This window comes from Gorilla gorilla, chromosome 8 (genome assembly GCF_029281585.2).
Source record: "Gorilla gorilla gorilla isolate KB3781 chromosome 8, NHGRI_mGorGor1-v2.1_pri, whole genome shotgun sequence".
Lineage (NCBI taxonomy): Eukaryota > Metazoa > Chordata > Mammalia > Primates > Hominidae > Gorilla > Gorilla gorilla.
This window is the reverse complement of record NC_073232.2, coordinates 138228473-138246013: the sequence shown is the minus strand read 5'-3', so window position 1 is coordinate 138246013 and position 17541 is coordinate 138228473. Positions and strand designations below refer to the sequence as shown.

Below are 17541 nucleotides of genomic sequence, written 5' to 3'. Positions count from 1 at the left end.
AGTTAGCCATTCATCTATAATCTTTTTTCAAGGTTTTTAGCTTCTTTGCAATGGGTTCGAACATCCTCCTTTAGCTCAGAGAAGTTTGATCATCTGAAGCCTTCTTCTCTCAACTCGTCAAAGTCGTTCTCCCTCCAGCTTTGTTCCGTTGCTGGCGAGGAGCTGCATTCCTTTGGAGGGGGAGAGGCGCTCTCATTTTTAGAATTTTCAGCTTTTCTGCTCTGTTTTTTCCCCATCTTTGTGGTTTTATCTACCTTTGGTCTTTGATGACGGTGACGGTACAGATGGGGTTTTGGTGTGGATGTCCTTTCTGTTTGTTAGTTTTCCTTCTAACAGTCAGGACCCTCAGCTGCAGGTCTCTTGGAGTTTGCTGGAGGTCCACTCCAGACCCTGTTTGCCTGGGTATCAACAGCGGAGGCTGCAGAACAGCGAATATTGCTGAACAGCAAATGTTGTTGCCTGATCATTCCTCTGGAAGCTTCCTCTCAGAGGGATACCCAGCCGTGTGAGGTGTCAGTCTGCCCCTACTGGGGGATGCCTCCCAGTTGGGCTACTCAGGGGTCAGGGACCTGCTTGAGGAGGCAGTCTGTCCATTCTCAGATCTCAAACTCTGTGCTTGGAGAACCACTACTCTCTTCAAAGCTGTCAGACACGGACATTTAATAAGTCTGCAGAGGTTTCTGCTGCCTTTTGTTCGGCTATGCCCTGCCCCCAGAGGTGGAGTCTACAGAGGCAGGCAGGCCTCCCTGAGCTGTGGTAGGCTCCACCCAGTTCGAGCTTCCGGGCCGTTTTGTTTACCTACTCAAGCCTCAGCAATGGCGGACACCCCTCCCCCAGCCTCACTGCCGCTTTGCAGTTGGATCTCAGACTGCTGTGCTAGCAATGAGCGAGGCTCTGTGGGCTTGGGACCCTCTGAGCCATGCACAGGATATAATCTCCTGGTGTGCCATTTGCTAAGACCATTGGAAAAGCACAGTATTAGGGTGGGAGTGACCTGATATTCCAGGTGCCATCTGTCACAGCTTCCCTTGGCTAGGAAAGGGAATTCTCTGACCCCTTGCGCTTCCCGGGTGAAGCAATGCCTCGCCCTGCTTCGGCTCACGCTCAGTGGGCTGCACCCACTGTCAGACAAGCCCCAGGGAGATGAACCAGGTACTCTCAGTTGGAAATGCAGATACCACCCGTCTTCTGTGTTGCTCACGCTGGGAGCTATAGACTGGAGCTGTTCCTATTCAGCCATCTTGGAACTGCCCCCCTTAAAATGTTATATAAAGATGGTTCAGCTTCAAATTCAGTAATCCTGAGAGCTATGCATCTTTAGTATTTTCTATATTCCAATATAGTTTCAATCAACTATAGTTGCCCCTTGGGATTGGTTCCAGGACCCCCAAGGAGACTAAAATTCGAGGATGCTCAGGTTCCTTATATAAAATGACATAGTATTTGCATATAACCTATATGCATCTTCCCATATACCTTATATCATCTCTAGATTACTTTTATAATACACAATACAATGTAAATGCTATTTAAGTAGTTGAAATAGTTGTTATACTGTATTTTTGTGTTTTCTTTGTTGTTGTATTGTTATTTTTTAGGGTTTTTTCCCACAAAGATTTTTAACCCTTGGTTAAATGTGCAGAGCAGAACCCACAGATACAGAGGCCAATTACAGACACAAAGCTCTTGAAGGAGAGTGAGCTGAGGTTCATTCACTCTCCACCCTAGTACTATCAATAATTATCTGATCTGAGCTGATCTGTTATTATTCAAATATCCATAAGATTCTGTTTTATCCCTCCTTAAAATATGTTGCAATTAATTTAACCATGACAGATAAGCAGTGTCTTAACACACAATATGTAGCATATTTTATTCTATGGCCTTTGGTGCTTATCCACATTTACACTGCTTATCCACATTTACCAGTAGGTGTAAAAATTAGATAGCAACTAACTTCAAATATGCAAACAGAGGTTTCCAACATTTGTCACGTGAGTTCCCATCATCACATGAACCCAACCCATCTCCTAGTTCACGTGTGTCACCCATAGGATGTAACGCTGTCTTTCGACTCAGGTTTGTCAGGCTGCTGTCTGTTGAGTCTGATAAAAGCTCTCAATCCAGCTAGTTACAGAAATCAATTATATTCTCATGAGCCTCTCTTATTCACACAACTAAAATGGAATGACACATACTGACACAAAAATCTTTGAAACCCTACTGTTTTTTAGCACATAATGCAGTATTAAAGGGTGGATATGACTATATCAGGGATTGTTCCCGAACTGCCCTCTACTGCTGTTTTCCTTCTCCATCCCCTGGTCTGCCAGTATCATTTTTTATATTCATTCTCTGTTCCTTTGTTCACGATATTTTTTTGAATGTTACTATGTGGTAAACCTATTAAGAACAGAGAGCACAAGACACTTTCTGCCCTCACTGAGTCTGCAGTCTTGCAGGAGAAACAGACATTAAACAAAGATACTACCTGTCCCCCTAAGAAAAGTTATCACAATTGTGATGATTGCTCTAAAGGAAAATAACTGAGGTGCTGAGGGACATCCGAGCTCATACCTTAAGGAAACAGCACAGAGAGGGCAATGAAGAACACAATAGCAAGAAAAAAGATTCCTTCTTCCACTTAAGTCACCAGTGACATGCTCTGCAAACTTGCCCCATGCAAATCCAAACTGAAAATGAATCCAATCATCTTAATATAGTAGTCCAACTAATATTTAGCCCTCTGGAGAGAAATCTAATCCTCATGACTGATGTACCTGATAGATAAGATAGACAACCCCTCAACGGTTGTAATTTTTAAGGAAAATGTAATTTTCTTTTTATACATCAATTCATAGTATCTGTCACACATTGTTGCTCTTCAAAACGGAGTTTCTTTATAATCTACAACTATATTAGCCCATTCTCATGCTGCTATAAGGACAAACCCAAGACTGGGTAATTTATAAAGGAAGGAGGTTGAATTGACTCACAGTTCCACAAGACTGGGGAGGCCTCAGGAAACTTACAATCACAGCAGAGGGGAAGCAAACAAGTCCTTCCTCACATGGTGGCAGGAAGGAGAAGTGCTGAGTGAAGTGGGAAAAAGCCCCTTATAAAACCATGAGATCACATGAGAATTCACTATCACAAGAACAGCATGGGGGAACTGTCCCCGCGATTCAATTACCTCCCACTGGGCCCTTCCCATGACATATGGGGATTATGGGATTACAATTCAAGATGAGATTTGGGTGGGAACACAGAGCCCAACCATATCAACAACTGTGTCCCTGTTTCTCTAACAGCTTTCTACAGTAGTTAACAATAAAAATAATAAATAGAAGGGTTGGATGAACTTACCTTATAAAGACAAATTTTGTGCCCTAAATCTCCCCAAACATACTCATTCTAAATAGGTTATCAGGGTATACACAGAAAAATAAATTGTATTTTTGCAGCCAGTATGAAAATAACCAGGATCATAAATCAGATATTAATTATAAATAATGGTCATTCTTCTTTGCATCTATCAGAATAACATTCTACATAATAAATCCCCTGTTTCTACCATGGGACTGTTTCCACATTCATCTGTTTCTTGGCTCCAAGCATGTCTTAACGGCCAAGATTCATGTACAGACCCTTACTGCTAACAGTAACTAAACCTGTTCTGCATATATAATGCAAAGGCAGCTACTATATCATAGTTGTCCTTCCAAAAATTCTCCTCTTATAGAAAAACAAGAGTTTGAAAATAAATTTACTTCCCTTTCTCTGCGCTAGCTACAAATGTACACTTTTAATCTCAGCTTGAATACAAATAAATCTCTTCAATCTTCTGATCAGGTATTGCTTCCTTCTTCTTCCCTTGCTAACTTCCTTCCTCAAGCTCCCACTTTCTTCACAACTTAACACTTCCTTCAACTCTTTCATTAAATTTCCTAAAACTGTTTAGGGGACTTGCACTTGAAATTATCTTTAAACCACCAACTTTTGTTCTGATTCACCCTGTCTTACTACAGTATATAAATACATATCCCTCTCAAAATTCAAATTACAAAATAACCCTACAAATAAAAACTGGCATGTGTGAGGCATTTAGGTGTAACCTTGATGAACAAGGAATGTAAAAAATGCCATGCAGTCAGATGGGTTCAAGAATGCACGCTCTGTTGTCTCAAAACAAAAGCCAAAATATATATTCAGATATTGGACTTTTTTTTTTGAGACACATCTCGCTGTGTTGCCCAGATTGGAGTACAGTGGCATGATCTTGGCTCACTGCAACCTCTGCCTCCCAGGTTCAAGTGATTCTCATGCCTCAGCCTCCAGAGTAGCTGGGATTACAGGCGCTCACCACCACACTGAGCTAATTTTTGTATTTCTAGTAGAGACGTGGTTTCACCATGTTAGCCAGGCTGGTCTCAAACTCTTGACCTCAAGTGATCCACCTGCCTCGGCCTCTCAAAGTGCTGGGATTACAGGTGTGAGCCACTGAACCTGGCCTGGAAACTTTTAAAAATATATACTTTAAAAAATAATAATTATATATATATATATATATATATAGGCTTTTAAATATATACATACACTTTTAAATATATATATATTATATATTATGTATTATATTTAATATATATTTAATATATATAATATATATAAAATATATATATGTATCAAGCAATACAGAAATATTGAAGCAGAAAATAGAAGTTCTCTCATACCCACACCCCCAACGACCCAGAGATGACCGCCAGCAATAGCTTGGTAAAAATTCTTTCAAAGATTTATTTAGCATGGATACATAAAAATTTTACAAAAAGCCACCACATTCAAGGTACTGTTTTGCAGCTTATGTGTGTGTGTATATGACACATAGCGAGACTCTGTCTCCCAGACTGAAGTACAGTGACACAATCATGGCTCATGGCTCACTGCAACCTCTGCCTCCCAGGTTCAAGCAATTCTCATGCCTCAGCCTCCAGAGTAGCTGCAATTACAGGCATACGGCGCTGGGCTAATTTTTGTATTTTTAGTAGAAACAGGATTTCACCATGTTGGCCAGGCTGGTCTCAAACTCCTGACCTCAAGAGAGCTGTTCCGCCCACACTGGCCTCCCAAAGTGCCGGGATTACAGACATGAGCCACTGAATCCAGCCCAAGCTTGCCTTTTTAAATTAACAAGCTACTGGTAGATATTTTTGCATGTTAGTACATGGGATTTCAACTCAATTTTTAAAAACAAGGGTACTCTCTGTATAAAATAATTTTTACAGACAACACTTCAATAAAAATTGTGCATTTAACTTTACATAGTGATGAAAATATTTTTAGATATGTTATGGCAAATTCATTGAATTGTTGAGTTTTCAGATGTGTATAGGTTTAATTTTGATGCATATTGCCAAAATGCCCTTTAAAAGGAGCATATGTCAATGTACCAACTGTATGTAATTTCAAGTGGAAGTCCCATAAAGATTATCCACCTCCTGCTACCAGATATAAGGTCTAAAGACACATTAACACATGTATACAAGAAGACCTAGCCAAGAATGATCATGGTAGCATCAGAACCGTAGTGATAAAACACTGGAACTAACCTTTGCAGCAGAAGAGTAGATAAATAAATTGAGGTATGTTTACATCACAACATACTATCCATTTTCTTATCATCTGTTAGATAAGTTATAGTATCTGTTATTTAGAGTCTACCTGGAACCACTATGCTTTACTTCAGCTCATATTCAATGTTAGTTTATAAAATATGTAAAATAATCTATTGTTTATAAATACATATATATGTAGGATAAAAACAAATTTATTCATTCGGCAAATATTTACTGAGAGCAAAATACACAGAATGTTAGAAAAAAATGTTTACAATCATGGGTAAGATAAAGATATATAGGACACAAAAAACATTAACTACAAAAGAAAATAATTCGATAAATTGAGTTTCAATAAATTAAAAACCTCTACTCTTTGAAAATCACCATTAAGAAAATTAAAAGGCAATTCACAGGGTGGGGAAAAAATATTGATGATACATATGTCTAACAAAAGGCTACCTCCAGAATATATTAAAAATGCTTACAACTAACAGGAAGATATACAACCCAATTTTTTTTCTGGGGGGGTGGGGAAGGAGTTTCGCTCTTGTTGCCCAGGCTGGAGTGCAATGACACAGTCTTGGATCACCGCAACCTCCGCCTCCCAGGTTCAAGCAATTCTGCCTCAGCCTCTCGAGTAGCTAGGATTACAGGCATGTGCCACCATGCCCAGCTAATTTTGTATTTTTAGTAGAGACGGGGTTTCTCCATGTTGGTCAAGCTGATCTCGACCTCCTGACCTCAGGTGATCCGCCAGCTTGGGGCTCCCAAAGTGCTGGGATTACAGGCGTGAGCCACCGCACCCAAACACAACCTAATTTTTAAATGAGCAGAAAATTTGAAATCATCCTTTACAAAAAACTGACAAATGGCCAATAAGGATATAGTAAGATGACTAGTCATTGCGGAAATGCTAGTAAAAATGACAATGAAATGCTGAGAATGCCTAAAATGTAAAAAGACTGGAAACACCAAATGTTGGTGAAGATGTGGAACAACTGGAACTCTCATACACTGTGGGTGGAAACCTGAAATTGTATAACCAACTTAGATTGTTGGCAGTTTCTAACAAAGTTAAATACAGACCTGCCCAATGAACCAGCAATTCCATTCCTAGGTATTTACCCAAAATGAATGAAGCATGTCCACACTAAGGCTTGTACATGAATGTTCACAGTAGCTTTAATCACCAAAACCTAAAAACGTGCCAAATGCCAATCAGCAGATAAATGGATAGTGTTATACCCATACAACGAAATACTAATCTGCAATAAAAATGAACTATTGGTACATGCAATAGCATAGATAAATCTCAAAAAGAAATTATGGAAAGCAAGTGAAGGATTCTGAGCCAAGGAGCGACATGATCAGATTTAGGTTTTAACACGATCCCTCTGGCTACCATATTGAAAATAGACCAAAGTGAGGTGAAGGCAGGAGCAGGGAGATCAGACAGGAGGCAACTTAGTAATCCATGTGCAAATATGATGAAGGTAGGACCAGGGAGTAGCATGACAGGTCATGAGAAGTGATCAGATTCAGTCATCAAAAACTATCAGACTCTGAAGGACTCTCCACTCTATAACAATTAGACTTCGGCTGGTACACATCCTTTGAAGTATTTCTCATAAAATGTAGAAGAACCATCCAGGGACATCCCACCCTTTCTCCCCACACCCTCTTGCCACCAAATTAAAAATTTAAAACTTGAGCAGACCTCAGATCAGTCAGAAACCAGAAAGAACAGAAACCAGTGTCTCCATGTTCCAAAGCCACTGCAACAGCACCCAGAAGACAGGAGCCAAGGAATCTAGAGAGGGAGAGGACTCAGACCAGAGAAGCAGGCAGTGAGAGCAGTGGAGAAGAAGAGCTGGCCTGATCTGCACACAGATGGAGGAATAAGATTACCATGAGGCCAGGTTAATATAGCAGCCATGATGTGGGGATACTGAACTTGGAAAGCAGCAAGAAATAGAAGCTGGGCCGGGCGCAGTGGCTCACGCCTGTAATCCCAGCACTTTGGGAGGCCGAGGCGGGCGGATCACGAGGTCACCAGATAGAGACCATCCTGGCTAGCACAGTGAAACCCCGTCTCTACTAAAAAATACAAAAAAAAATTAGCCAGGCGTGGTGGCGGGCGCCTGTAGTCCCAGCTACGCGGGAGGCTGAGGCAGGAGAATGGCGTGAACCCGGGAGGCGGAGCTTGCAGTGAGCCGAGATCGCGCCACTGCACTCCAGCCTGGGCGACAGAGCGAGACTCCGTCTCAAAAAAAAAAAAAAAAAAAAAAAAAAATTAAAAAAGAAATAGAAGCTGAACCTGAGACTCCTGCTCTGAACAAAAGTCTCCAGTGGATCCAATATGATCATGGTTTGGATAAGCCCCTTGACTACCGCCAGAGGCAGATGCAAATGCTCTCTAAAGGAAGGACTCACCAAGTTAGCCACCCAGTTTAAGATCAAAGATTAAACCCAAAGGGAGGCAAGCAAACTGCAGTCAGAGATGTACACCCTCCAAGAACCAAACAGGCTGGAGTGTCAGATTCAGAATACCCAAGAGCTATGTACAAAACTTTAAAGAAAGAGAAGATTCTATTACAAATTGAATATTAAAGAGCTAGGAATTAGAAATACTTGAGGAAAGAAGCAAATGGAAATTCCTAAAATAAAAAATTGTTGAAATAAAGTAGGTGAGTCAAATGCGAATAAGGCAAAAATAAAAAGATAATTACATATCTGAAGAATTGATCCAATTTACCCAAAATAAAACAAAGATGGAAAACACAAATAGAGGTATAAAAAACAAAATGAGAAGATCTTGCATATATTTAATCAGAGAGCCAGAAAGGAATAATAAAAGGAACAGAAGAGAGGAAATATTTAAAGGAAAATGTGTCATAACTAATTAAAAATATGAATATGAATTCAAAATTCCAGGAGGCAAAACATATCCCAATTAAGATAAAAAGAAAAACATGCCTGGACACATAAAAAGGAAACAGCAGAACATCAAAGGCAATAATATGATCCCAAAAACTAGAGAGCACACACACATCATCTACAGAAAAATGTCAAAATGACAGAGTCCTCAATGATGACAATGCAGACTAGACAGTAATACAGTACGATCTGCAGACAGAAGAGAAAAGGAGCTGTTCAGAGAACTATGTACTCAGCCAAAATTCCCTTTGGGAACAAGAATGAAATAAATGCATTTACCAATTTTAAAAACGAGGGCATTTTGCAAATATTTGCAAAACATACCTGATAAAAGACTAGTATCCAAAATATACAAAGAATTCTTAAAACCCAACAATAAGAAAAAAAAGCCCCATTAAGAAATTAAGATTGGAATAAACACCTTACCAAAGATGTACAGATGGCAAATAAGCATACTGAGAGATTGTCATCATCAAGTGTCATTAGGGAATTGCAAATTAAAACATGATACCAGCATACACATATTAGAATGGCTGTAATTCAAAAGCCTAACAATACCAAAGTCCAGCAAAGATGCAGAGTAACAGGAACCCCCATTCATTGCTGTTGAGACTGCAAAATGGTACAGCCACTTCGGAAGTTTCTTACAAAGTTAAACACAGTCTTATCACGGGATTCGGCAATCATGCACCTAGGTAGCTGCCCAGTTTATTTTAAAACTTGTACATGAATGTTTACAACACCTTTATTTATAAGGCCAAACACTAGAAGCAATAGATCCTTCGATAAGTGAATGGAGAAACTGGTATTTTTACAATGGAATATTTGTTATTCAGTGATAAAAAGTGAGCTGTCAAGCCATGAAAAGTCACAGAGGAAACTTAAATACATATTTCTAAGTGAACGAAGCTAGTCTGTAAAGGTACATCTGTATTTTCCCAACTATATACCACTCTGGAATAGGTAAAACTATGGAAACATTAAAAAGAACAGTGGTTATCAGGAGCTTAAGAAGAGGGAAGAAGGGTTGAATAGGTGAGAGATGGAGGATTTTATTCAGGCAGTAAAACTACTTTTTTTTTTTTTTTTTTTTTTTTTTTTTGAGACAAAGTCTTGCTCTGTCACCCAGGCTAGACTGCAGTGATGTGATCTCGGCTCACTGCAACCTCTACCTCCCAGGTTCAAGTGATTCTCCTGCCTCAGCCTCCCGACTGAGTAGCTGGTATTACAGATGCCTGCCACTGCACCTGATTTTTGTATTTTTAGTAGAGTCAGGATTTCACCATCTTGGCCGGGCTGGTCAAGAACTCTTGACCTTGTGATCCACGTGCCTCAGCCTCCCAAAGTGCTGGGATTACAGGCGTGAGCCACTGCACCTGGCCACTATTCTTCATGGTACTAGAATGGTGGCTATATGACACTGCATTTGTGAAAGTCTATAGAACTTCACAGTACAAATAATGAAATTTAGTGTTGCAAAGTTTAGAGAAGCATTTAGGAAGCTGGGGAATCCCAAGTTAGAATGCAGACTATGACATGTTGATGATACAAGAAATATCAAGATACAGATGACTAACAAAATTGTATATAATTTAGCTGTATTACGAATGGATGAAACAACTTTATTGAAGGAGTGAGGGGAAAGGGTTTTGCCCTAAATAACTCTGGAAATGAGTGCAGTTTCTGAGACTAAAAGCAAAGGAAACTGGACATAAGCACCGTACTCTAGTTGATAACATATTTCCCACAGAGATAAAGCTTAACAATTCTGAAATTGCTGTGCACGTATACAGGAAATGAACAACTAAGTAAATTAATGGCAGATGATGAAAGCCAGATTTCTCTGTTGGAGTAGGAGTTTACCTATAAGCAAGGGAAGGCGGCTAGAATGATCCATGTGGTAATGAATTACTGTTGGGGACATCAATTGGACTCACTTTTAGTTTAACTCACATAAACAAATATTTGCAGGTATATTTGTATAAACAGGTAAGCAGACACTAATACATTTCCCAGAACTCCTTTGAGAAATAGCTGATTCCAGACTGGGAGCAGGAAATTATACAAAATTAGTCTAGAACATCTTATTGTGCCAAAATGTAAGTTAATGTTTTTTCTTTGTTTGTTTTTTTTTTTTAAAAAAAGCCCATCCCACTATAGAAGAGGTATGCCAAAGGGACACAGGAGAAACAAGAAACTGAAAAAACTTCTAATGACCAAAACTGGAACATTTGAATAACAAATTAAACAGCACTGGATTATAACTGAAAGTATAAAAAATACTCCTCAGTCCATACTGATATAAATAAATGAGTGAATAAACAAACACAGGAGAAGAGGCAAAACTCGTATGCAAATAACTCATGTAGATCATCTGCCCTCAAGGAGCTACAGCGTAACTCCTCACTCCTGAAGTGTGGTTGCATATAGAGACTTCCAAAAAGCATATGGAAAGGAAGGGGGAAAGCGTCACTTTGCGATGGAGAAACCTGACGAACACTACCTCAGCCAGATGATTAAATAGTCAACAGAACGGCCGGGCACCGTGGCTCATACCTGTGATCCCAGCACTTTGGGAAGCTGAGGCAGTTGGATCACAAGGTCAGGAGTTCGAGACCAGCCTGGCCAATATGGTGAAACCCCATCTCTACTAAAAATACAAAAATTAGCCGGGCGTGGTGGCAGGCGCCTATAGTCCCAGCTACTCAGGAGGCTGAAGCAGGAGAATTGTTTGAACCTGGGAGGTGGAAGTTGCAGTGAGCCAAGATCGCGCCACTACCTTCTAGCCTAGGTGACAGAGCGAGACTCCATCTCAAAAATCAACAGTAGTTAAGTCATGTGGATAGTATATATTCTTAATTTGAGGTAACGAAAATCTCATTTTTACCTCTGATTTTCCTCCCAAAAAATCTATAAAATCCATCTATGAGAAAAAAAACAGAAAAATTCCAATTGAGAGACATTTGCAAAATACCTGAGCAGCACTTCTCAAAATTGTAAACATTATCAAAAACAAGAAGAGCGTGAGAAACTGACAGCCAAGTGGAACTTCAAGAGACATGACAACTAAATATAATGCAGTATTCTGGATGGGATAAAAGAGGAAAGAGACACTGGGTAAAAACTAAGGAAATCTGAATAAAATATGGACTTTGGTCAATAATAATGTATCAGTTGGGCGTGGTGGCTCACACCTGTAATCCCAACACTTTGGGAGACCGAGGCAGGTGGATCACCTGAGGTCAGGAGTTTGAGACCAGCCTGGCCAACATGGTGAAACCTCGTCTCTACTAAAAATACAAAATTAGCCAGGCGTGGTGGGCACCTGGAATCCCAGCTACTCAGGAGGCTGAGGCAGAATCGCTTGAACCCAGGAGACAGAGGTTGCAGTGAGCGGAGATCACACACCACTGCACTCCAGCCTGGGTGACACAGTGAGACTCCATCTTGAAAAAAAAAAAAAAAAAAAAAAAAAACAGTAATAATAATAATGTATCAACATTGGTTCATTATTTGCAACAAATGCACCATATTCATGTAAAATGTTAATAATAGGGGAAAATGGGTGCAAATTATGTGAGAATTCTGAGAAATATATTTGTACTTTATAAATCTAAAATTTTTATAAAAATACATTTTTAAAAAATCACCAATATGCAAGGAAACGAAATAACAGTAACAGAAAGAAAAAAATCAAGAGAAATAAACCCAGAAATGACATCTATGATAGAATTAGTAAACAAATACATTATCCTGTCAGTACACTGTCTTCGAGATAAAAACATGAGCATTGTAATATTTTAAAAATACTTAGAACTGTTAAAAATAAAAAATACAAAATTGAAAAATGGAATTAACAGCAGGTTATACTTGGCAGAAAACTGTATCAATCAATGAAAAGAAATAGCAATTTTGAAAACTGACAAAACAAAGGAGACAGAAAAAATGACTGAGAATAAATTAAGAGCACCAGTGACCTAAAGGACAATATCAAGCAGTCTAACATATGTGTAATCGTAGTCCAAGGAAGAGACGAGAAACAAGAAACAAAATGTTTGAAATAATAGTCCAAATTTCCTAAATTTGATGAAAAGCATAAACCCACAAATCCAAGAACCTCAACAACCCCAAGCAGAATAAACTTAAGAAAACTATGCCAAGCAGCATTCTAATGTAATTGCTAGGATTCAGTGGAAAATCTTAGAAGCAGCTATGGTGGGTGCAAGGGGGTCTATAGAAAAACAAAGAGACAGCAGACCTCTCTTCAGAAGCATGGAAGCTGATAGAGTAGAGATGCCTTTAAAGCGTTCAGATTGTTTTTTGCTGTTGAGATGTTCGAGCTCCTTGGATATTCTGGATATTAATCCCATCAGATGAATAGCTTGCAAATATTTGCTCCCATTCTGTAGGTTGCCCTTTCACTGTGTTTATTGTTTCCTTTGCTGTGCAGAAGCTTTTTTGTTTGATGTAATCTCATTTGTTTATTTTTGCTTTTGTTGCCTGTGCTTTTGTTTTTTAGAGGCAAGCTTCTGCTCTGTCACCCAGGCTAGGGGGCAGTAGTTTGATAGCAGCTCACTGCAGCCTTGGATTGCTGGACTCAAGTGATCCACCTGCCTGAGCTTCCTGAGTAGCTGGGACTACAGGTACATACCATCACATCTGGCTGACTTTTATTTTTTGAAAAGACAGGGTCTCACTATGTTGCCTAGGCTGGTCTTAAACTCCTGAGCTCAAGTGATTTGTTGACTGCTTTTGAGGTCTTATTCATAAAATATTTTCCCAGACCAATGTCCTGAAGGGTTTCCCCCTATGTTTTCTTGTAGTAGTTTTATGGTTTCAGATCTTACATTTAGGTCTTTGATCCATTTTGAATTTCAGATCTTACATTTAGGTCTTTGATCCATTTTGAATTTATTTTCATATAGGGTGAGAGGTGAGGGTCTATTTTCATTCTTCTGCCTATGGATATCTAGTTTTCCCAGCATCACTTATTGAAGAGATTATCCTTTCCCCAGTGAGTATTCTTGCTGCCTTTGTCAAAAATCAGTTGGTAGCCAGGCGTGGTGGCTCATGCCTGTAATCCCAGCACTTTGGGAGGCTAAGGCAGGAGAATCATTTGAGCCCAGGGGTTTCAAGACCAGCCTACACAATATAGTGAGACTCTGTCTCCACAGAAAATTTTTAAAAGTTAGCTAGGCATGGTTGCACATACCTGTAGTCCCTGCTACTCAGGAGGCTGAAGTACGAGGATTTCTTAAGCCCAGGACGTAAAGGTTACAGTGAGCCATGATCATGCCATTGCACTCCAGCCTGGGAGATGGAGTGAGACACTGTCTCAAAAAATAAAAAATTTTTAAAAAGCAGTTGGCTGCAGATGAATACATTACTTTCTGCGTGGTCTATTCTGTTCCATTAGTCTATGTGTCTGTTTTTATGACAGTACCATGCTGTCTTCGTTACTACAGCTTTGTAGTATATTTTGAAGTCTGACAGTGTATACCTCCAGCTTTCTTTTTGCTCAGGATTGCTTTGGCTATTGGGAGTCTTTGGTGGTTCAATATAAATTTTAAGATTTTTTTTATTTCTATGAAGAATGTCATTGGTATTTTGATAAAGACTCCATTGAGGCCAGGGCACAGTGGCTCACGCCTGTAATCCCAGCACTTTGGGAGGCCGAGGCGGGCGGATCACAAGGTCAGGAGATCGAGACCATCCTGGCTAACACAGTGAAACCCTGTCTCTACTAAAAATACAAAAAAAAATTAGCTGGGCATGGTGGTGGGCGCCTGTAGTCCCAGCTACTCTGGAGGCTGAGGCAGAAGAATGACATGAACCCGGGAGGTGGAGCTTGCAGTGAGCCAAGATCGCACCACTGCACTCCAGCCTGGGCAACAGAGTGAGACTCCATCTCAAAAGATTGCACTGACTCTGTAGACTGCTTTGGATAGTATGGTCCTTTCAACAATATTGGCAGTGCCCACGCTCAGGGCCTGGCAGGGCTGACCCGCCTAGCGTGGCTCAACCGCCCTTGGAGCACACTGCTACCATGTCTTCCAGGGCCAGCAAGAGTGCCCTGCAGCGCCTGGTGGAGCAGCTCAAGCTGCAGGTCGGCGTGGAGAGGATCAAGGTCTCTCAGGCAGCTGCAGAGCTGCAACAGTACTGCATGCAGAATGCCTGGAAGGATGCCCTGCTGGTCAGTGTTCCAGCAGGAAGTAACCCCCTCCTGGAGTCCAGATCCTGTGCTTTACCCTGAAGGCTCTAGGAAAGAAGTCTGCAGAGGAATGCCTTCAAGCACAAAGTGATAAGTGACTGCCTCCAAGCCTCAAGAGAAGGCTTTTCCCTAGTCAAGTGACATATAGTTATTTCAGACCTTTCCTGTAGCCTTGTCCTATAACCAAAATTCTACAGAAATTGGTGAGTTTCTACTCAACTGAGGAAACTGGGAGAAGAAATATAGCTCTAAATAATAACAGTCTGGGTTTTTCATTTGTTTGTTTTTGGTGAAGTGCTTTATATGTAAGACAAAAACCTTACCACCAGATATGTCAAAATGTACCTCTTTCATAAGTGAATTACTGATGTTTCTATACCTAGAATATCATGTATGTTTTATTTACTGGATGTTTACATTTACAAAGGAAAACATTTTATTTAAAAAATTGAATATTTGTTATCTGTTGCTCCTGACAAATATTTTTATACCAAATTCTACAAAATGTGTTCTGCTCATGAATTTACAATTTCTAAATGAAGACAAGAAAGTACAAATTGCTGGGGAAAAGAGTAGGCTTTACTAATTAACTGATGCCTTGATTTTTCCAAATGAGAAGGTTGTTTCATTTTTTAACACTTAACATGGGAGCTGTTTCTTAGCAAACTCGTCCAGAAAGATTAATTTTATGTTGGGCATTAGGTTGTCCCATCGTATATACAGATTAGATGAAGCAGATTCAGTCTTTGTATTCTTAAGTTTTTCTGCTTGTAGTTGTGGTTGTACCTAAATACATTATTTCGTATCTTTTTTTTTTTTTTTTTTTTTTTTGAGACAGAGTCTCACTCTGTCACTCAGGCTGGAGTGCAGTGGCATGATCTCAGTTCCTTGTAACCTCAGCCTCCCGGGTTCAAACAACTCCCCTGCCTCAGCCTCCCAAGTAACTGTGATATGTGATTACAGGTACATGCCACAACGCCCAGCTAATTTGCGTGTGTGTGTGGATTTTTAGTAGAGGCAGGGTTTTACCATGTTGGCCAGGCTGGTCTCGAACTCCTGACCTCAAGCAATCCACACACCTTGGCCTCCCAAAGTGCTGGGATTACAGGCATGAGCCACCATGCTCGGCCTATTTCATGTCTTAAGAAATGTTTAAATATGACTCGAAGAACATTGTAAATAGTTAAAAACAAAGTAATGTAAAATACTACAACCTAAAATAATTCTTAATGTCACAAGCGTTTTATTTATTTTGACACTGTGCCTTTGATTTGATTTGGGACTTTTAGAAGACAACTTTGTGTTTGCAATAATCTTTAAAGAGCTTGGAAATAAAATTTCTGCTTAATTCAAAAAAAATGAATTCTTCTGATCCATGAGCATGGGATGTCTTTCCATTTGTTTGTATTCTCAAACTATGCAACTTAAATATAGGCAAATGATCTACAGACATTTCTCAAAAGAAGACAAACAAATGGCCAAGAAATATATTTTTTAAATGCTCAACATTACTAATTATAAAGGGAAATGCAACTCTAAATCACAGTGAGGTATCACCTCACTGCAGGATGGCTATTATCAAAAGACAAAATAACAAATGCTAGTGAGGATGTAGAGAAAAGGGAACTCTTAAACGCTCTTGGTGGGAATGTAAAGTAGTATAGCCGCTATGGAAAACAGTATGGAGGTTCCTCAAAAAACTACAAAAGGCTTGGCATGGTGGCTCAGGCCTGTAATCCCAGCACCTTAGGAGGCCAAGGCTGGCCAATCACTTGAGACCAGGTGTTCGAGACCTAGCCTGGCCAACATGGCGAAACCCCGTAAGACATGCCTGCTTCCTCTTTCACCCTGATTGTAAGTTTCCTGAGGCCTCTTCAGCCACGCAGAACTATGAATCAATTAAGCCTCTTTTTAAACTACCCAGTCTCGGGCAGTTCTTCCATAGCAATGTGAAAACAGACTAATACAGAAGCTAAAAAAAAAATGTTGATCACACAGAAGTAAAAAAGAGAACAGAGGATACTAGAGGCTGGGAAGGGTAAAGGGAGCAGAGAGATAGGAAGAGGTTTGCTAAAGGATACAAAATTACAGCTAGATAGGAGGAATTAGTTCTAGAGTTCTACAGTACTGTAGAATGACTATAGTTAACAGTAATACATAGTTTCAAATAGCTAGAAAGATAATATTTAATGTTCACCCTCCCAAAATAATGTTCTAGACGATATGCTAATTACCCTGATGCGATCACTGTACACTTTATGCACCAAAACATCACTCACTATATACCCCATAAATATGGACCAAAAAAGTCAAAAATGTAAAAGAAACCAATTTTTTAGATATTAAAAAAAAAAGTACTCAGAAGGAAAGTGTGTCAAACTAGAACTCTTTACCTAGTGACATTATCTTTAAAAAATAAAGGCAAGGCCGGGCATGGTGGCTCACGCCTATAACCTCAGCACTTTGGGGAGGCCAAGGCGAATGGATTACCTGAGGTCAGGAGTTTGCGACCAGCCTGGACAACATGGTAAAATCCCATCTCTACTAAAGTACAAAAATCAGCCGGGTGTGGTGCCGGGTGCCTGTAGTCCCAGCTTCTTGGGAGGCTGAGGCATGAGAATTGCTTGAATTTGGGAGATGGAGGTTGCAGTGAGTGGAGATCACGCCAGCACACTCCAGCCTGGGCAACAGAGCAAGACTCCATCTCAAAAAAATAAAAATAAAGGCAAAATAAAAGCTTAACATAAACCAAGCTGAGAGAGCTCATCGCTAATACAC

At 39.9% G+C, this 17541-nt stretch overlaps 2 protein-coding genes across 13 annotated transcripts in view; one reads left to right on the top strand and one right to left on the bottom strand.

Moving 5' to 3' along the window:
- The window catches only part of FANK1 (fibronectin type III and ankyrin repeat domains 1), a 173541-nt gene that overhangs the window by 95355 nt on the left and 60645 nt on the right, over positions 1–17541 (bottom strand). The gene's annotated exons all lie outside the window — the stretch shown is intronic.
- Positions 14599–14805, top strand: LOC109028453 (guanine nucleotide-binding protein G(I)/G(S)/G(O) subunit gamma-10-like). Its single transcript, XM_063709793.1, has one exon. The coding sequence runs from the start codon at positions 14599–14601 to the stop codon at positions 14803–14805; it is 207 nt and encodes a 68-aa protein (XP_063565863.1).